Below are 18,397 nucleotides of genomic sequence, written 5' to 3'. Positions count from 1 at the left end.
TAGCAATCAAAACCTTCATTAGGGATTAAAGCTGTCAATAATGGCTCGTATATAAAGCGTGACTTTGCAGCAAAATGTTCAATTTGAGCAACATGAACAGAAAAGCTATTCAGAGCCATGCCAAGTATGTGAAATCGGAAGGTTTGTAAACAACCCACAAGAAAGAAACCTAAACTCTAGTCCTAGCGCTAAGCCCAATTTTGAGTCTTATTCATCTAACTCATGGGAATTTGCTACCAGAATAGAAATGATAGCCAGTCAGGGCAAAAATTATAACTTAATTAGCATTTCATTATTCTGGAAAACATCACAAAAATGAAGTGAACAAATAACCAACTTGCTCAAGAAATATTGAATATATTGGCCAGTGTTCTAGCTATGAGGTGAAGGCACAAAAATACTTGTTCAAAAACAGATCAGAGTACACCAGGGTCTTGATGTGGATGTGCTTGTAATTCACCAGTTTGCAATCCGACCACTGTTTATAACAGGGTTTAAGCTACGGTCGCATTTTTTGCAAAATGTGAAAGAAAATTGTAGAATGCGAAAAAAATAGTAGCCACTTTCACAAAATACATGCAGGAGGTAAGAAATGAGCAGACATCTAACCATCAATCATTACAATAGCATTTTGCTAAAGCTTTTTTCCCCCATTTTCGTTTTGGTTGTGTGTGTGTGTGCGTGTGTTTTTTTTAATTATTATTCAGCTTAAACCCTGGGATAGTTTAGGGAGGGTTTGGCTTTTTTTTTTTTTTTTGACCGTCCCTGTTGAAAACCTTTTTCTACGTTTTTTTTCTTTATTTTTTTTTAATTTTGCCTGTTGATCTGTAACAAGATACAATTACTTATGAGAATGTGAGCCTAGAATAGCCAACACCATCTATAGCAGAAGGCCTCTGCACAAAGCTTGTGACGTCACTGAAGGTCATCTCACCTATAGCTATTGGATATAGCAAGCCAATGCATGGGTAATTTTTATTCCCTTTTTTGTAGAATATCCAATGGCTATAGGTGAGATGACCTTCACTGACATCACGAGCTTTGCACCGAGGCCTTCTGCTATAGATGTTGTAATAACTGACATAAAACATGGTAGATTCCTTTAACCAATTTATTAGAAGTACCTTTTATTATGGAGCCCAATGAAGATTTGTCCTGTGGAAAACAATTGCCATAATTGTTTGAAAATCTTTATTACTGGCAGTTTTTTTCTGAAATTTATGAAACATTTTATTTTGGCTAATGACCAATATCTCACAACCCAAGTATCCTATGACTAATGGTATCAAAGTCTGTCATGCAATGGGCACTTGCACCCACTGAACTAATTCAGAAATCAATCTATAAGTCAAGCACCCATGAGTCTAAAATACTTCCAACGCCTCTGCCTGTGACAGGTTATTAAATCACTTGATTATCACTTGTTCTCCAAAAAAATTGAGCGTACTTCCATTGTAGACACTTTTGTTTTTCTCCACTTAGAGTGACAAATTGTTTTTATAATCACTCACTTCCAAACTGAAATATGCACATATGCTAGACACGAACTAGCAATATTCCAGTTTCACCAACAAATTATTCCATTATTCCTAAGAAAAGAAAAAATAATAGAATTTATATAGTAAATTGCCTTGTTAACTATTGGGTTGAAATTGTGGCAATTTAGAAAAACTGTTAGTGCCAGATATAAGCTGTATCCTTTAACCAGTAAGTCTGTATATCCGATCAAGAAAAACTTTATCATTGACGAGCCCAGGTATTTTTCTGAAATCTCAATAGCTAATTTTCTCTTTACTTTGCACCGGCTAAAAATTGGAAGATAGCCTATTACTATTAAATATATGGTATTTTAAAGAGGGTGTATAGCAGGGTTGGCAGGTTTTTGACGATTTAAACTGTCACATCAAAAACCTCAAATATTGCTTTTCAATATAAAAATTCCCATTGGAAATGCACACGTTAATGTTTAAAGTGACTATGTTATAGAAAGAATAAATATTTAATGATTCTAAAATAATTTTCTACTCTACAGAATTATTTTGGACAAAATTATATATGGTTTTTTTCCTCCTTATAAAATATACAATTTGAATAAAGCATAGCATAAACACTGAAGGGAAAACTATAGAATGATTTGACATTCTCTGATTCAAGATGATTCTTGACCTTCCAAAATTTCTTCAACTGTTTATATATGTGCTTTGATATAAACCATCTGCTGTACTCTTTTTACAACATATAAGAGTTTAAAAAAGTTTATTACATCATATATATGTAATGTTGATTTCTGTTGCTATTAAATTATCTAGATAATCACTGAGATACTCTTATTGTGCATTACTCTTAATGTGCATTCTCCATCTTGAAATATATCTAGCGATCAAAATACTAAATTGTAGAACTAGTGTCATTTAATTTGGCAATGCTAGCTTGTACATGAAGCTTAAGAAATTCCTGTAACTTATCCTTAGTCAAACTTAATTACTTCTTACTTATGCGCTATGATATGGTATATTTATTAGCAATGTAATGGTTTTCCAATTGAAGCTATTTAATTTCAAATGTGCAAAACAAATGCTTTAGGTATCAAGTCCTGTCGGCTCTGCTTTGGTTGAAAATATTCTTTAAAACTCTGAGCTCTAAGAAACCCTCAGCTCTAAAAAATTTTTAGATGAAAATAAATGAGTTTAATTAATGTATTATGAAGAATAAATAAGTGTATTAACAGATTCTGTGAGAATTTTTACATGGAATAAAATTTTAGGCAGATCAGAAAATTTAAAATATAAAAATAGATTCTCAGTAATTATAATTCCAAATATAAAACCCTTTAATCTGTATAAAAGTAAGAGTTTTTTTATTTAGCATATCTATCAGGTTAAAAAAAACTATTTGACAAGTTTTTTACTGTTTTAATATTGATTTATAGTTTCTGAAGTCTAAAACCTAATTCTGTGATGCCCCTATTTGCATATTGTGAATAATCAGCACTATTCCACTTAGCAAATTGAACACAAGTTAAGATAAGCTTAGATAAATAAACCATAAAATTATATTTTATATGTTCTAGACCTTTTATGTTGAAAAAATCAAAATTGCAAATTATAATTAATATTTTGTTTTAATTATTGTAATAAATTAGTGTTTAAAAATAAACTTTCATCTTTTTCAAAAATAAAACATTGTAATATACAAAAAAAGTGAGTTTTTCATTATGTTATATACCTATTGTGTTCAAAACATTATCAAAAAACATTCATTTAGGTTTTTTACTGTTTCTGAGTTTTTGACGGTTTAAACCTGTTTTTGACACTTGTCATGTCAAAAACCCAAACCCTGGTTTATAGTAATATTTTTTTCTGCTGTGCTGGTCAGAGTTCAGTGTCCAATGTTGAAGCAGGGCTGGACAAATCCCAGGCAAAAGGTTGCCATGGTGACTGAAAAATTGGTATTGGCGCCTAAAATGTTCTTTGTGTAGTTACTAAATAGCAGACTGAGAGCAGCACAAAATATTTGGAATTTATAGTAGCACTAGCTACAATACCCTGCGCTGCCCATGTTTTCTTCAATTGCTGGGAGAATTGAAAAAGGACAAACCATTATAAACGAATAAACTATTATGCATAATACTGACAGGATTAAAGAAGTGATGAAAAGTTGTAAACCAGGGTTGTCAAATTTGCTCCCCGGGTAGATACCCATCTCTCCCCCCCCCCCCCCCAGCTGGGTTTTTTAGGGGGAATTGTTTTTGAGGAAAATGTTTTTTTTAGGTTAAAAATTTATTTTAAGGTTAGTTTATGCATTCCAAAAATTGCTGCATAGTGCAGTGTTTAGAATATGTATATTTTGAAGTTTTTTTTAAGATTCTTTTGGGAGCAAAAATGTGATAATTTCTTGGAATCACACACGCCTTTTTTATGTAAGCATTGAGGTACGAGATTCACATATTGAAATCTTACAAGAAACTGCAAACAGAAAATGTAGCCATGAACTTAATATACAATGTTATTGACATTTGTATTTAATAATTAAAGTTATTTTGTAGTTTTAAGTTCCCAAAAAAATGGCTAATTTGGACAAGTGGAAAACACCTCCAGAGTAATGAATCCTCAGAATGACTCTCTTCTTCCTAACGAGATCATTTTTAAATTATTACTGCTCTTTTAAAAATATTTCGGAATTTAATTTAATGAAGCAGCAATATTCTTCAACAGTGGGAATTCAAGAAAAAGGGAATCGTGTGACTTTAGCATTTTAAGAGCATCATGGGCCAATTGGTTTTTCAGGCAGACCTGGAAAATTCTCAAATTTCAATTAGTTCTCATTTTGTGAGGCCGTGTCCGGGTAGACCCATGCGTTAAGAGGGCACTGCCCTTCAATGTTCATAGGCCAAGATACAATTTTAAAAACTGGTGCTACTTAGTGTAGTTTCACCCGTGCTGATTCAAACCTGCAGGAAACCTTCATCTGTCATCGATTTAATTTCTTGAATTGGATTAATGTTTCATTTGATTTTAATTCTAATGCAGTATTCAAGTCTAGATTCACATGATGGCCTGGAAATGAAATTTTAAATCTCATTAAGTGGTCCACCTGATGCAAATTGAAATATTTGTGGATCTGGAAATGGTAAAATTGAAGCATTTATCTTCCATTCTGTTCATCACTCTGCTCCATGTTGACAGTGTCGCTGTGTGCCTCATTAGAAGAAAAAGACGGGAGGGGAAAAAATTAGAAAAATCTGCACTGTCGCGTGTAGTGCCGTACTGTCGGAATGGCCTTCACCCTGTGCTGCGTTTTTTTTATAGAAACAGCTCGAACGAAACTCCAGTGAGTCATCGGCGCCGGGTATTCGGCAGAGAGGGAATGGTATAGGGGGGAAAAAAATAACGTGTGTGCGTTTAGTACGGATCCGGGAAAATCGCCCAATCCGGGAACAGCTGGAACCGTCTGGCCCCGCCTAGTCAACTCCGATCGTTCGGTCTGCCTGGGGTGTTGTCTTCCTGGCTAGGATAGAAGATCTGCAGGGAAGTGTACCTCTCGGAAGGCTGCGGAGAGAGATTACATCCACTAATATTATTTTTCCTTTTTCTCCAGCACGTATACCCTAGCTCTAACTTATATTAGCATTTAACTATCACATAGTCGTGTCGAGATTTATATTTTGTGAGAAGATATTTTTTTCTATAACTCTTAAAATTTCTAGTGCGTCTGTTGTGCGTTTTCTTCTCTCGTCGTTTTTCCCGTGCTTGTTGTAACATATACCCAAAATGGTACGCACTGCCATTGTATACGATGCCTTTTCTAAAACTGTTCTCCAGTGCTTTTGTAAAACCTGCCAGGTTAACGTTGGTGGTGAGTATGGAATTATTTAAATTTTTTTCGGATTTAATTTGGTGATTTAAAGCTTTCTACCATCCTCTCGAAGTATTCGCTTTCTTTTGACTTGGAGATTTCGCTCTGTCTTCGAAAGCCGTGAGCTGCCATTGATGGGTGTGGGCGGTGGCTATGCGTTTTGCGGATATGAGAAGTCTGTGGCGTGTAGTTAGTATTAACGATGATTAAGCGATTGTAGGTGTCATTACTGATGCGGTAATTTGTTTCAGTGGGTCAACAAAATATTTTAGTGAAGATCGCGTGCGATTATATAGTCACGTATTGAGCAATATCATTTAATTGAATAGGATCGGGTTATCGTAAAAATTTCATGTAGATGCTTTTTGTTATCCTCGCATATTTTAAATTTTTTTCTTTCACTGTGTGAGGTTCCGCTCTAGATTTTCCTAAATTGGGATACTCCCCTGAATTCAAACTTAATATGTATACATCCATATACTCGGGCATGGGCTGGCCCTGATCAGGAACGGGGATGGTAGACATTATATATACAGTAAAACCCCTCTTAACGGACACCTTTCCCCCCCCCCCCCCTTTTACGGACAAATAATTTTTCCGTGTATAATAAAAGTTTACATTTCAATTCCCTAATTAACGGTCACACCTTTTACGAATGAAATTTTTTTTGTCCCGCCGGTGCGGGAGGTTTCACTGTATATACAATGGATCTCACGCGTGACCTTCCCTTAGAACGTTTCCCCGATTAGTACAACTTATTTTATGATGGTTTTTCGAAAAACCTTATAAGCGGAATACTTTAATTCGGGGATTAACAAATCCCATTCGGCATGACGTGGTGCTTATTAAATGTTCTTTGTGTAGTTACTAAATTGTAGCCTAAATCACAAAATGTTTGTAATTTATATCAGCGTATCTGCTAACATGAAAAAGGGTCTATGCCCCCTGCAGAAAGTCAAAAGAAACATTATTTTGGACCTGCTTTATTCTCCAATTAAATTTTTTTGCTCCTTAAAAGTTGTTTGTCACCTAGATTTTTGTGATTTGTCCATCCCTGCTGTATTTGTAATATAGGATCTTAGAGATTTGATCGAGTGGGACATAAGTGTTGTGCAGTCAGACTCGCTTATTAGGAACACTAATATTACGAATTTTGACAGGCAAAATTTTTACATTTCCCGTGAATTTCGTATTGGTCATCAAGTCTAACGGATATGACGAATATTTTCGCTGTTTTTCCCGACTTCTATATAAGCGCATCCGACTGTGCGTCGATTTTATAAGTCAAGGCACATGCAGTCCACCCCCTCTGTATTGAACCTCAAGGTACCGAAAATTTTGTTCGTCATATCCGATAAAGGTCGGTGCCAATAATTTCGTTTGTTATGCCGGGAGGGGTAACGATATTTGCCAATATCTCTATCGCGGGGTTCGACTCAGTTGGTCGAAAAGTATATATAACATGCTTTGGCCACTGTTTTTGGAAGGAGCTTTTGTTACCAAAGCTGAAGGTTTTCTTGGGTTTTTTTTTTCCAATTTTGGGGAGGGGGAGTTTTGTAGGTGTCTTTTGACAAAATTCATGTATACTTTTGTTACTTATTCATGTGTGAAGTTGTAGGTGGGTTTTCGGATACTTTTTGTCCATCTCGTTTCGAATAACTAAGAATGATTCAAGTTCGCAGCCAAAAGAATTCTAATGGAGGCCAATTCTGTCACGCTATGTATTAATTCGGATCTTGGCAAATCCTAGTCGCCGGATCGCCCCGTAAAATAAAATTGGTATAGTACCTGAACCAGGACTGACAAATCCTAAATGCCAGCTCGCCACGGCGACTATAAAATCAGTATTGTCGCCTAAAATTTTCTGCATTGTTTTATTAAACTGGTCCGGCGCGTGACAAATCGAAAAAAATTTAGGCTCCAACCAAATTTCTTAGGAGCCAAGAATGACTTTTGACTTTAACCCAAAAATAATGTCTTTCCTTCCCCCCCCCCCCCACGACTTTTCCTCGGCTTTAGATACTCTTCCTATGTTAATAGAGACACTGTCATATAAAATGTTGTTATTCATAGATTCCAATTTAGCAATCACAATACCGATTTTTATAGTCCTCGTGGTAACTGGGCGCCCAAGATTAGTCAAGCCTGGCTGTAGTCTATGAATAGCACAAAATCTTCTGATTTCATAGCAGTGTCCTTTTTTAGCATAGGAAAAATATATGAAGTCAATTCGAGGGGGACGTTTTTCTTGTAATTAAAATCATCCTTGGCTCCTAAGAAATTTTTTTTCAGACTAATCAACCCCTGACCTAATTTTTTCTATTCGATTTGCTAAGACTAGAGAAACGCCAAATTTTCGTAAAATACGCCATGGTGTCTATCAAGATGGGAAAGAGATGTCTCCATAAAAATTAGAAATTTGCATAATTTTTTTCACGTCTCCGAACAAATTTGGCTGGTGCCAAATTTTTTGGTGATTTGTCGAACCCTGTAACAGTTCACCTTTATTCCCCTATCTGAAAAATTTTAATAGAATCTGAAATTCTTTTGTAATCCCTAAATAAGTTTGTACGCTCTAGCCTCGCCGAATTTCAGAGACAGATTCGAAAAATTTTATCTAAAATGTGTTCCTGATTTTTTTTTTATCATTAGTCTATAATTAGTTTAATGTGTTTTATTTCAGAAAAGAAACTCGTGACTCCTCCCACTGCAACGGCAACCGTTGTACGGAGGCCACCGAAAAAGGTCGAATTCCTAGGTGAGAATTCACATTCGGTCCGCAAAATCGGCACTTTTTCCCATTTTCACTCGTACATTCCGCTTCCCCCCCCCCCCCCCCCAATCATGTTTGAATGTGCTGTCGAAACCTGAAGCTAATTTACATGTTGCACTTTTATTTATGCCATATTCAGATTTACATGGCGTTAATTTAATTGCATGTACCCCCCCCCCTTTTTTTGGATCGAGAGAGTTTTAGTTGATTTTATTCCTCGTTTTCTGTTTGTTATATATATTGCCTGGTTTGCTGAATATAATTTCATTTCGTTTTATTATTAGACTGATTCAAATTTTTCTTTTGGCACTTTGGTTTTCACGTTTTACTGCACGCTTGATTATTAATCTTTGGTAGTGTTTTTTCGTTTTAATCTGTATCAATGTTAGTGACATCTAGAATTATATCCAGTGGGTAAGTATGGTTTTTGTATGCATTCCTGATTCTGGTAGACTTAAAAATTCCATCAAAAGCATTTTGAATTAGATTAAAGGGATTTGTACTTTAACGAGGTTGTGTATCGTTAGTGTTCAATCGAATTTTGATGCTGAACGTTTTTTAACGCGTATGAAATTCGGGGTTCCTAGCGGCCTGGAAAATCGGAAGTATGGAAATTTTCTGCAAAGATCGGGGGTGGGGAAATAACTGAAAACATTTGGAACGTAAAGAGTTTTTAATTGTATTTCTTAAAGACTTCGTCAGGGAAATTTTCGACTTTTGGTCGAGGCAATGATCGAGCAGATTTTGCTCGGAACCTTGAGTTTTCCGAACTAGAAGAGAAATTATATTTATGTACTAATTAAATTTGCTTGTACATCAAACGGCAGCTCTTTGATATAGCATTAGATTTGATTTCCGATACGTTGAAACAATTTTACACTGAATCGCTGTAATCACGTAAAAGTGGCAAAAGGGTCGTGGCTTCGAGCCAGAACCGATTTTTTTTTCTTCTTTTCCCTTGGACATTTAAGTATGAGTGCTGTGCTGCAGTCGCACAACGTCTACAAGCTTTTCTATATTGGAAATTTGCCCGACCGAGAGCTGGGGACGAATTTCGATCATTTCCGACTCGATTGCCATGCACGCCCACGCGATATCCATATACACATCGGGTGTAGAAATACAGTATATCTCTGGTTAATCGGGATATCCGGGGTTTATAGAATTAAAACACAGCTGCATGTATATAATTGTGCATTTATCACAAGTGCTTCGCCACATACTTATTTATAGATTTACTTATTGCTGATGATTGTAGCTGATCAGGGGCCTTCGTAAATTAAGTGTTTGCTGTAGGACCATCCTAGTTTGAGTTCATTATCAACGTTTCTCCAACACTAGCGACCGACATGTCTGCTTGGCATTTAGAATGAACTCTAACCTGAAAGGGCCCTTAAGGCAGGCCCGTCATGCAGGAGGGCCGTTGCCCCCCCCCCCCCGGCTTTTGAAAATACACTAAAAATGGTTTTTTATATATATATACACACACGTGCTTTGTCCCCCCCCCCTCCGGAAAAAGTTGAAATGACAGCCCTGCCTTAAGGTGTGCTCAAGCCCGCAGAATTGTATTTTTCACATGAACCAACAGTTTACTCGAAAACTGGATCGTGCTGCCAGAGGTTCTCAAACTGCAAGCCGCGGCCCTAACAAAGGTTTTTCGAAGAGGACCCCCCCCCCCCCCCGTGGCTCCCAAGAGTAGTTCAACCTAGTCTATATACGCCAGGGGTTCTCAAATTTTGTTAGAGAACGGCTTCTCTTGAACCCTAACCAGGGCAGTCTTAAAGCATCATAGACCCCCCCCCCTTCCCGGGCATAGTGATTTTTTTTCTGTAGCCACCTCTACCTGAATAGAAATACCTGCCTTCATCAGTTTTACATACCGCCTCAAAATATTTAACCGGATAAAACATTATCGTGAGGCTCCACAGCTGTGCCTGAGTGGACCCATGCTTTAAGACTGTACTGGCTCCGACATATTTTCAGGAAATAACTCATCATGAATAGCTTATACTTTTTTTACCGAATGTGCAAAACTTTCATTGAAAAATGCGAAAATTTTTGATTGGTTTCCGTCGTGGTAGAAATTTGTCGCACAAATAAATACATGCCCGTCATTTGGTTGGTCGGGGGCGGCGATTGCCCCCCACCCGTCTTTATAAAATACACTAGAAATGGTATATATGTGCAAATATGTATATGCATTCAATGAGTGTCCTTTGCCTCCCCCATCCAGAAAAAGTTGAAATGACGATCCTGAATAAATGTCAATGCTCAATTTTATCATACATCCAGTGGGATGGCAGCATTTTTCAGATTCGTGTGTTAAGACAAAAAAAAAAAGTCTGCAAGTTTACTTAGCCAAGTTTTATCAGGTTTACACACAAAATGGTTAGTCTTGATCAACAGGTTTTTTCCCCCATGTTTTAGTATCGTCATCGATCACATTTTTATTCGTTTTTCATAGGCAGACCAACAAACATAACTGATAATAGCTATCTCTCGTCAAGCTGTAAAAACGTAATCCAATTAATTATATGTGTTTTTTTACGTGATCTCTCGCCTAACCACTGGAGTGGGAACTTTTCCAAAACGAGTGTTGGAATGGTTGTCGCGTTATTACACTTGGCTTTTTGCACCACGTGAAGTAGATGTTGCAATAAACGAGCGGCCGCAGTGCGGTTGTGTGATGCTACTTCATACAGCTATACTACGGCCACTGCCCTGCTCCACCCTCAAAGCACACGTGGCGACTTTTCCCCTGCAAATGTCGTGCAGCCCATCGACTGGAGAATTTTTTTCCCCCAATAACGTTCGTGACGAGGGCAATGGTCTGGATATATATCCTATTGATAATGATATATGTATGTTCGAATGAGAATGTAATTCCTTATAGGGCTTTCCTAAAATTATTTTTCAAGTTTCATAGAAAGTGAGAGGGATTCTCGATCAGGGTGCCGCGAGATATTTTTTGAAATGGGATTTTTATTTCAAATGCGTAAAATTATCTGCTGCCTCCATTGCTTGGTTCTGTTTAGCTTAGTGGTGAGGGTGACGCCTCGACCAAGAGGAGCGAATCGACACTGGATGAATATATATATCAGCTTCTGTGGGGAATATCGCTTCAAAGAACCGCCTTAATGTTTTTAAAGATCATTATTTCATTACCCTTAAATGGTTAGGCTCTTTGATATATAGAATATCTGGGGGGATTGCGTTTGTGAATATGGAACTTGTTATTGGTCGATGGTGCTGGTGTCCTTTTTATTACGTGTATTTGTCGAAGTCGGCTTGGCGTCGTGGAAGAAGTAAACGCTGCAATAATATAGGTTGCTGACTCATACTCGAACTGTGGGGGGGGGGGGGTGCCTAGCGAAATTATTATAGACCTTCAGACGTTTGCCGATCGATTTTTCTAGGGATTGTTATGAGCAGCAGCTCGTTTTGGAGAGGATCGTTGAAATTCGGCGACGACTGTCTGCGTTTGTGTTTTGGCGTTGTTAGTTGCTGCTACTACTGCCGCCGAGTCGCCGCCCCTCTTTTTTGCCGGATGTACCTTAAGTTTCATCTGAGGAGATGTTATGTGCTTTTATGGCACGGATTGTACTGGTGTTGTCACGTCATGTCGTGACTTTTTAATCCATTTGCATCCTCCATCTTAATTCGCTACCTGGTTTGCATCGATATGAAAATTGTTTTTTTTTCTTTACAATCTACTAGTGGATTATTTCGCTTCCGGATGCAAATGAGTTTATTTTTTTCCATACGTGTGTGTGGAATTGGTTTACCTTTGGAGCCGCATTCATACTTACCGCTCTGACCAAACAAAAATTGATATGGTGGCTTAGCACAGCGCGCACGAATCATCCAGTTTCCTTCATGTACCGATACTGAAAAGATCTCTATTCGTCTGACCACAAATGTTAGTGTTTGCCTTCAGAATCGCTCCCGCGATCGGTCGGGACTCGACTTAACTGTTCTTAGGTCTTTTTTTTCCGCAGAGAGCAATTGGGCCTAAAACATCCAAAATATTTATGCATGACACTTGAAGCAAAAAAGGTAACCTGTCGAGTTGTCTGATTCCAAATTCGGAAGACAAATGGCAAAATTCGATAAACAGCACATAACATTCGTCAGAAACAAACTTCACGCTGGATTTGCAACACATGTACCCATTTGTTAGAAATTCTATTGAGGAATATGGGCGGGAATGCATGTGTGGTTTATAGTAGTCTTTCCTCTTAGTTAATTTATTCTCTTCCCAGGAACCACGGTGTTTGTGATTTGTATTTAGACTGACTGGCTACCAATGGCTAAGGTACCTATAGAAATGACTGGGCACATCTGCCATGTGCTCGTCCTCAGTTTCCTGCACTTGTCTTTATCGGCAGAGGAACAATTTTGGTACCCCCTCCACTTCAAAAGATTTTGTAATTGTGCTTTGTCCCCCCCCCCCCCAAAAAAAATTTGTTTCCCCTGCTTTTGTGTGGAAAAAAAGAATGGGAGAAATAACTCGTAACTGTAAAAGGAAGCGTTTGAAGGGAATCTACATTTTTAATAACCAGCATCACTGGGACTAAGATATTGGATAAGTCACTCTGGTATTTAAAGCAGCTGTACCAGTGGCAATTCAAGCTCGTCCTATTTATGCAATTACATGGGTCATTCAGTATTTTTGTTCATGTTTCTCAAATATTTCTTGAGAAGATGGAAAAAATCCCCAAGAAATGGGGTGAAAAAGAAAAAGCATTGGTTTTTGTCTTAGAAATTGAATGTGCCACACAATATAATACAAATGAATAGGTTGCAGTATTAAAATATATTTAATTGAGCAATCAGAGGCACAATTTATAATTGGTTCAATAAGACCTTGATAAATTTCTTGAATATTTAGTCAGTTTTATCATTTACTAGAAAAATTTTTTTGTTAAAATATGACATCTAGATTTCAGTCTATATCAAGCTTCTAACAATTAAAAATTTCTAAAATGTATGGAACCATCGGATTTTAATATTATATAAAATTATTTGCGGCTTGCAGTACAAATCTTAAGAGATGATGAAGAATTTTTGTCTGAATATACATGGGAGTTCAAGCAACCCATTTCAGATTCGATCTGCCTATTCAGATGCTATTACGAATTATAGATCATTAATTTAGGGGAGGCGGACACAATTATGCATGAGGAAACTTCTAGAAGCACAGTGAATAATGAATTTCTAGGTTGTGTGTGTTATCTAATAGCATTATAATTCAGTGATACATAAATGTATTGCTGATACCCATAAATTCCTTTCTTTAACTAGTTTAGTGTCCTCTTTTGAAGTTCTTGCCAATTCAGAATCTTCCTCTATATGCATGGTCCCCAAAGCAGAATATGCTGAAATCTGTGACATACGTCGCAGATCAATTAGTGCCACTGCAGAATAATTTGAATAATTTTTAAGAATGTAAAAAACACAATTATATATGGGTATTTTTACCGCAGAAAATTTCTACTCAGCCGAGGGCTCGTTGCAGAACAATGCAAAACATTCTGCTTTGTAGTGCATGGTCACTATCAGAAAACATAAAATAACTTTATATATTCAAAGCATATTATTGTGATGCTATTTGTATATTCTAATGAGAATTGTTATGGGAATAAAACTGAAAAAAGGAAAATTCAAAGAGTTGATTGTTTTATAATGAATATTTTGCACAAGTATAAAATGCTTATGAGCAAGCTGCATTCTATTTGAACAAAAGAATAAAGACCTTATATCACCCAGCACATAGCTTAGGCTGTGTTGCATAAACTTTAGAGTTTGATACATTAGTAATCGGTAAATCTGCTGGCCATTGGCATTCAAAAATGAATTGAGTGTACTAAGGGTAATTATAACAATTTTTTTTTTTTTTTCCAAATAAGTTGTTTGGCCGTAAAAGCACATATATAATAGCATGCGGATCATGTAATGTAAGCATTCACAATTGGTTGTTCAGTAATTTGTACGATGTTGGAGCAATTCTTAAGCAGTTTAAACCAGGGTTGTCAAATTTGCTCCCTGGGTAGATGTCCCCAGCTGGGTTTTTTCTGGAAAAATTGTTTTCGAAGAGAAAATGCATTTAAAAAAAGAAGCGTGTGACTTTAGCTCCTGAAAGTTTGGGTTCAACTTTAAAAAAAATACTTAATGGTTCTGGTTTGCATAGCTAAAGGTTTTATTTTCCACAGATCTGGACGCTTTCTGATACATTCTCTGCAGGGTTTGAAAAATTTGGAGAGAGAGAAATTCAAACACCATCCTGATTTTTCAGATTTCTCATAATTTCATTTTCTAAATTCATTTATTTCGCTACAACCAACATTCTTGCTACAGTTCTGTATGCAACTCAAAGTTCAGGTACAATTATGCAGAAGTGGGTGTGTTCATATGTTAACAATTATTCCCTTATTGTATTGTCAATTTTATTAATGAAATACAGTGGGATTTTGGTTAACGAGCTTAATTCGAATTAAACTTCCCCATACGAAACAGTAAAAACTCGGATAATTTTTTCCACAATTATATTTATTCACATAAGAATGACTAATAAAAACGACATTCAATCAATAATTAAATACAATAATAATTATACATAATGTAATAAAATATACAGAATATATATAACGCCATAAATAAACATACAATATGATAATGTTTATAAATTTACTTACTCTAAACGATGAGAGAGAGAACTATCGTTTAGGACAATTTCTTTTGCGTGACTTTCAAAAAGAACCTTATCCAATGACACATGTTGTTTTTAGGATTTCTGGGAAATGGTAGATTGCAGTGTTCTTTCTCGTTGGAGAGATTGTACATTGCTACAGCTTTATTTGGAGTTCTTGAATACCATTGGGAGTTTCCCCAAGCACAATCTCTTCCACAAGTAGTACTTGTTGATGAGTTAGCACCCCTCACAGTCACGTGTTCAATAATGTTATCAGCCCAGTTTTTTCTTAGATTTTAAAAAACACAGCGCATAACGCATTGCTGCTATGCTACATCTAGTTTCTTATGGTAAATATTCACATTCGCACGTGTTAATTCGCTAACTGAGGCATGCTTACTGGGAACAGGAGAGAATATTACTCAAAATTCTCTAACGCGTGTGTGGGCGAAAGCAAAAAACCATCGGCTCAGTTGTGATTACGTGAAAATAAAGCACAATTTTTGCTCGTAATGCAAATCATTGCTCGTTAACAAATTTTGCTCGTTAGCAAAACTTCCACTGTACATAGTTCAATTTGCACCAAAAATGTATATTTAGACATAATATAAGATGTACACTGAAAGGATGTACATACATGTTTAAGTTAGATATTTTGAGGTTGTGTAGAAAAGAAATTAAATTTTTCTCATTTTACCTAAAAAAAGGATTTTTATTTTAAAAAATCCACCCGGCTGGGTTTTTTGCAACCCTGGTTCAAACTGTATCACTGGGAATCTGTTTCTCTAACGAACACAAAGGAAGTTTATGTACCCACGAGTGGATTAGAACTGCTGCAGGAGGTGGGTGTTGTATGTTACAAGATTGGTGCGCTAGTGACAGCATGCCCGTAACACATGCGCATGCTGTCAGATTTTTATGCAAATGTTTTCCTGAAAATGTTATGTATTTGATTAAAATCGTGTCATAAAGTAATACAAAATTTTTAAATCACTCTTGTCTGGCTTGTTTACTTTCCAAAGCAATTGCTTTGTTTCCAAAGTGTTTTCAAGCTTTTCCCTCTTGTATTTAACAGCCGAAGTACGTTTTACTGAGGAAGCCAAGGGAGGTTTGAAATATGAACTTGTTCTAGCCAAGCCATCTGTTGTTGAAGCACCAAAGCCAGCTTCACCACCAAGGTCTAACCTTTCCATAGATGAAATTCAAAACAGGCTCAAGGCTGCTGAGGAGCGCAGATTGGTAATTTTGTTATTTGTCTGTCTCTGGATTTCTTCCTCTATTCTTTTTCCCACTCTCTCAAATTAAATTCTCTTCATTTCTGAAGAACCTCTTGATGTAGGAGAATAGTTTTTTATTATTTTGCAGTTATTTTGGTTATGCATCAGTTACTGATTTTGAAAAAAAATTTCTCATTACATGCATCACCTGGATGTGGCATTTAGTCTAACATTCCAATAACCTTTGAGTTTTGGCATGAGTAGCAATCTTTCTTAAAAGGCCATGCAGTAAAATTTTTCCATTCATATAAAGCATTTAAATGGGGTTTTTTTTTTATCTGATGGTGGAATATGATTAATTTTGTTTTTTTGTTTTTTTTTAATTTTGCACATGAAGAAAAATTATAGCAAAGACTATTCAAATTGCTTTTCACTCTGTAAAAAATAAAATTTAAGGTTTTGCATAAAATGCAGTGAATGCTTTGGAAACTATTCAGTTCGTTAGTAAAATACTTGATTAAAGAGGTGAAGTGAGAATATTCTTGGGGAATATTTAATTTTTATATCCTGAAATATAATTTAATTTTCATTGCCTGAAACATTTAAAACAAAATTTTTGGCATGATCATCTCATGTGGACAACTTTTAGTTACAGAATATACTAAGACTTGAAATCTTACTATGATGGGAATAAAGTTATGAAACTTTTAAAAACCTTTTTTTAAAAAAGTTTGATAAATTTCCCAGAAATCAAGTGTTGAGCAAAAAATGAAACCAAAGTTGATTGACAAAGGAAACTATTCTTATAATCACCTTCATTCTAAGATACTGTATTGTTATTTTCTTCAATGAACTTACACTTAAATTTTTTTATTACTTATATTTTTGCAATTTGGGCAATTCAGCCATGTTGATTTCATTTTGCTTTTAAAGTTTAATATTGTACAAACTTCAATTTTCCCCGTTAAAAAAATGGGGACAGAGAATATTCTCAAGTTATTTACAGAAATTATTTATAATATATATATTCAATTTTACATGTCCATACTTGATTTGAGCAGACTATGCGTGATACACTCCTCATCGCATCACTAAAACGTTGTCAGTTTGTCAAGTTATGAGCATAATAGGGGGTTTTCTTTCCAGTCTCTTGAAGCCAAGCGTATCAACCAATTAAATGAACAGCTGTCTCATTTGGAATTGGTCAAGGAGAAGAAAGAAGAGTTCAATGCCAATTTCATGCAATCTACACGTGAATTCCTTGAGCAAAAGATGGAATCCAACAAGGAGAATAGAGAAGCCTACTTAAAATCCATTCAGGAAAGAGTTAGGGACCATGTAAGTGGCTTAACCATTTCCTGTTAATTTAAATTTCTACCAGTTATTTGCTTTCACTTGCCCTGTCCCATCATTAATTGGTTTAAGTTAGACTTCTGTAATTAAATAGCATGCTCACACGCATCTTTCAGTTTTCTTATTGTCTCGCGGTTTCTCCAGTTTTCTTATTGAAAAAGAAAAGTTTTCTATTTATGCATAGGCCTGGTTATTGTCTAAGACAGGCATGCAAACTTTTTCAGCCCCGGGTCAGATATGCTCTATCTCTGCCGCTTACGGGCTGGAAAGTTATGTATAGTGTGGCCATGTGACTTGTATTTTATGGGACATTTCCATGATTTTGGACTTCCAACTTGTTTCTGTAGATTTTGTTTTCTCTTATTTTCTATGGCCAAAACGTATGGGGGCCCGTTCAAGTATTACGTCGTCATCAATGGTGGGGAGGGGGTTTCAGATTTGCTGACTTTTGATGACAAGGGGGGGGGGGTTAGATAATGCTTTCGTCATCAACCACCCTTTATGAAAATATGAGTTAGGATTCAGAGGGGCAGAGCTGATGACGAAATTTTGCTGACAAGGGGAGGGAGTCAAAAATGGCTAAAAATGTAATATTTGAACGGCCCCTAATTGGTTCCACATGGAATACAATTTTCCGTAGGTTTCTATGAAAAATTGTTTAAATTTGTTCAAGTTTGGCTTAAAATTTTAAAGCAACATGAAACATTAAGAAGCAGTGCAAAAATGACATACTAGCAGAAGGCTTGTGGGGTAAAGAACTTCACAATGGGATGGAGAATTCAAAGATAGATGAGAAACTGAACATCTTTATTTCACACTAAGTACACCATGCATTTAGGTTTGTGAGCGATATTGGAGAAAAAAAAAGTGCTATGTGATAGCTGATTTCTCTCAAACGCATGCAAATGGAAAAGATAAGTTCTTAGAATGTCCAGACTGTGTGCACTTTCATTAGGCCTATCAAAATTCATATTTGTTAGCAGAGGTATTGCTGTATAGAATTTCTCG

At 36.2% G+C, this 18,397-nt stretch overlaps 1 protein-coding gene across 6 annotated transcripts in view; it reads left to right on the top strand.

Annotated features, from left to right (window-relative positions):
* The window catches only part of LOC149084467 (uncharacterized), a 34,782-nt gene that overhangs the window by 6,074 nt on the left and 10,311 nt on the right, over window positions 1–18,397 (top strand). For 4 of the 6 annotated variants that reach the window (XM_089234884.1, XM_089234881.1, XM_089234885.1 and 1 more), the window contains 2 exons: window positions 15,895–16,058; window positions 17,183–17,374. In XM_089234884.1, the coding sequence (XP_089091010.1) occupies window positions 15,895–16,058; window positions 17,183–17,374 (356 nt within the window). Of the gene's footprint in view, window positions 1–5,000; window positions 5,356–8,038; window positions 8,114–15,894; window positions 16,059–17,182; window positions 17,375–18,397 lie in introns of those variants that run through there. The other 2 variants (XM_089234883.1, XM_089234880.1) reach the window with 2 other exon arrangements.

This window comes from Pholcus phalangioides, unplaced genomic scaffold, assembly GCF_987345545.1.
Source record: "Pholcus phalangioides strain wild (caught in Gottingen) unplaced genomic scaffold, Ppha-v1.0 ptg000008l_1, whole genome shotgun sequence".
In the NCBI taxonomy this organism is placed as follows: Eukaryota; Metazoa; Arthropoda; class Arachnida; order Araneae; family Pholcidae; genus Pholcus; species Pholcus phalangioides.
This window is presented reverse-complemented; position numbering and strand designations above follow the sequence as displayed.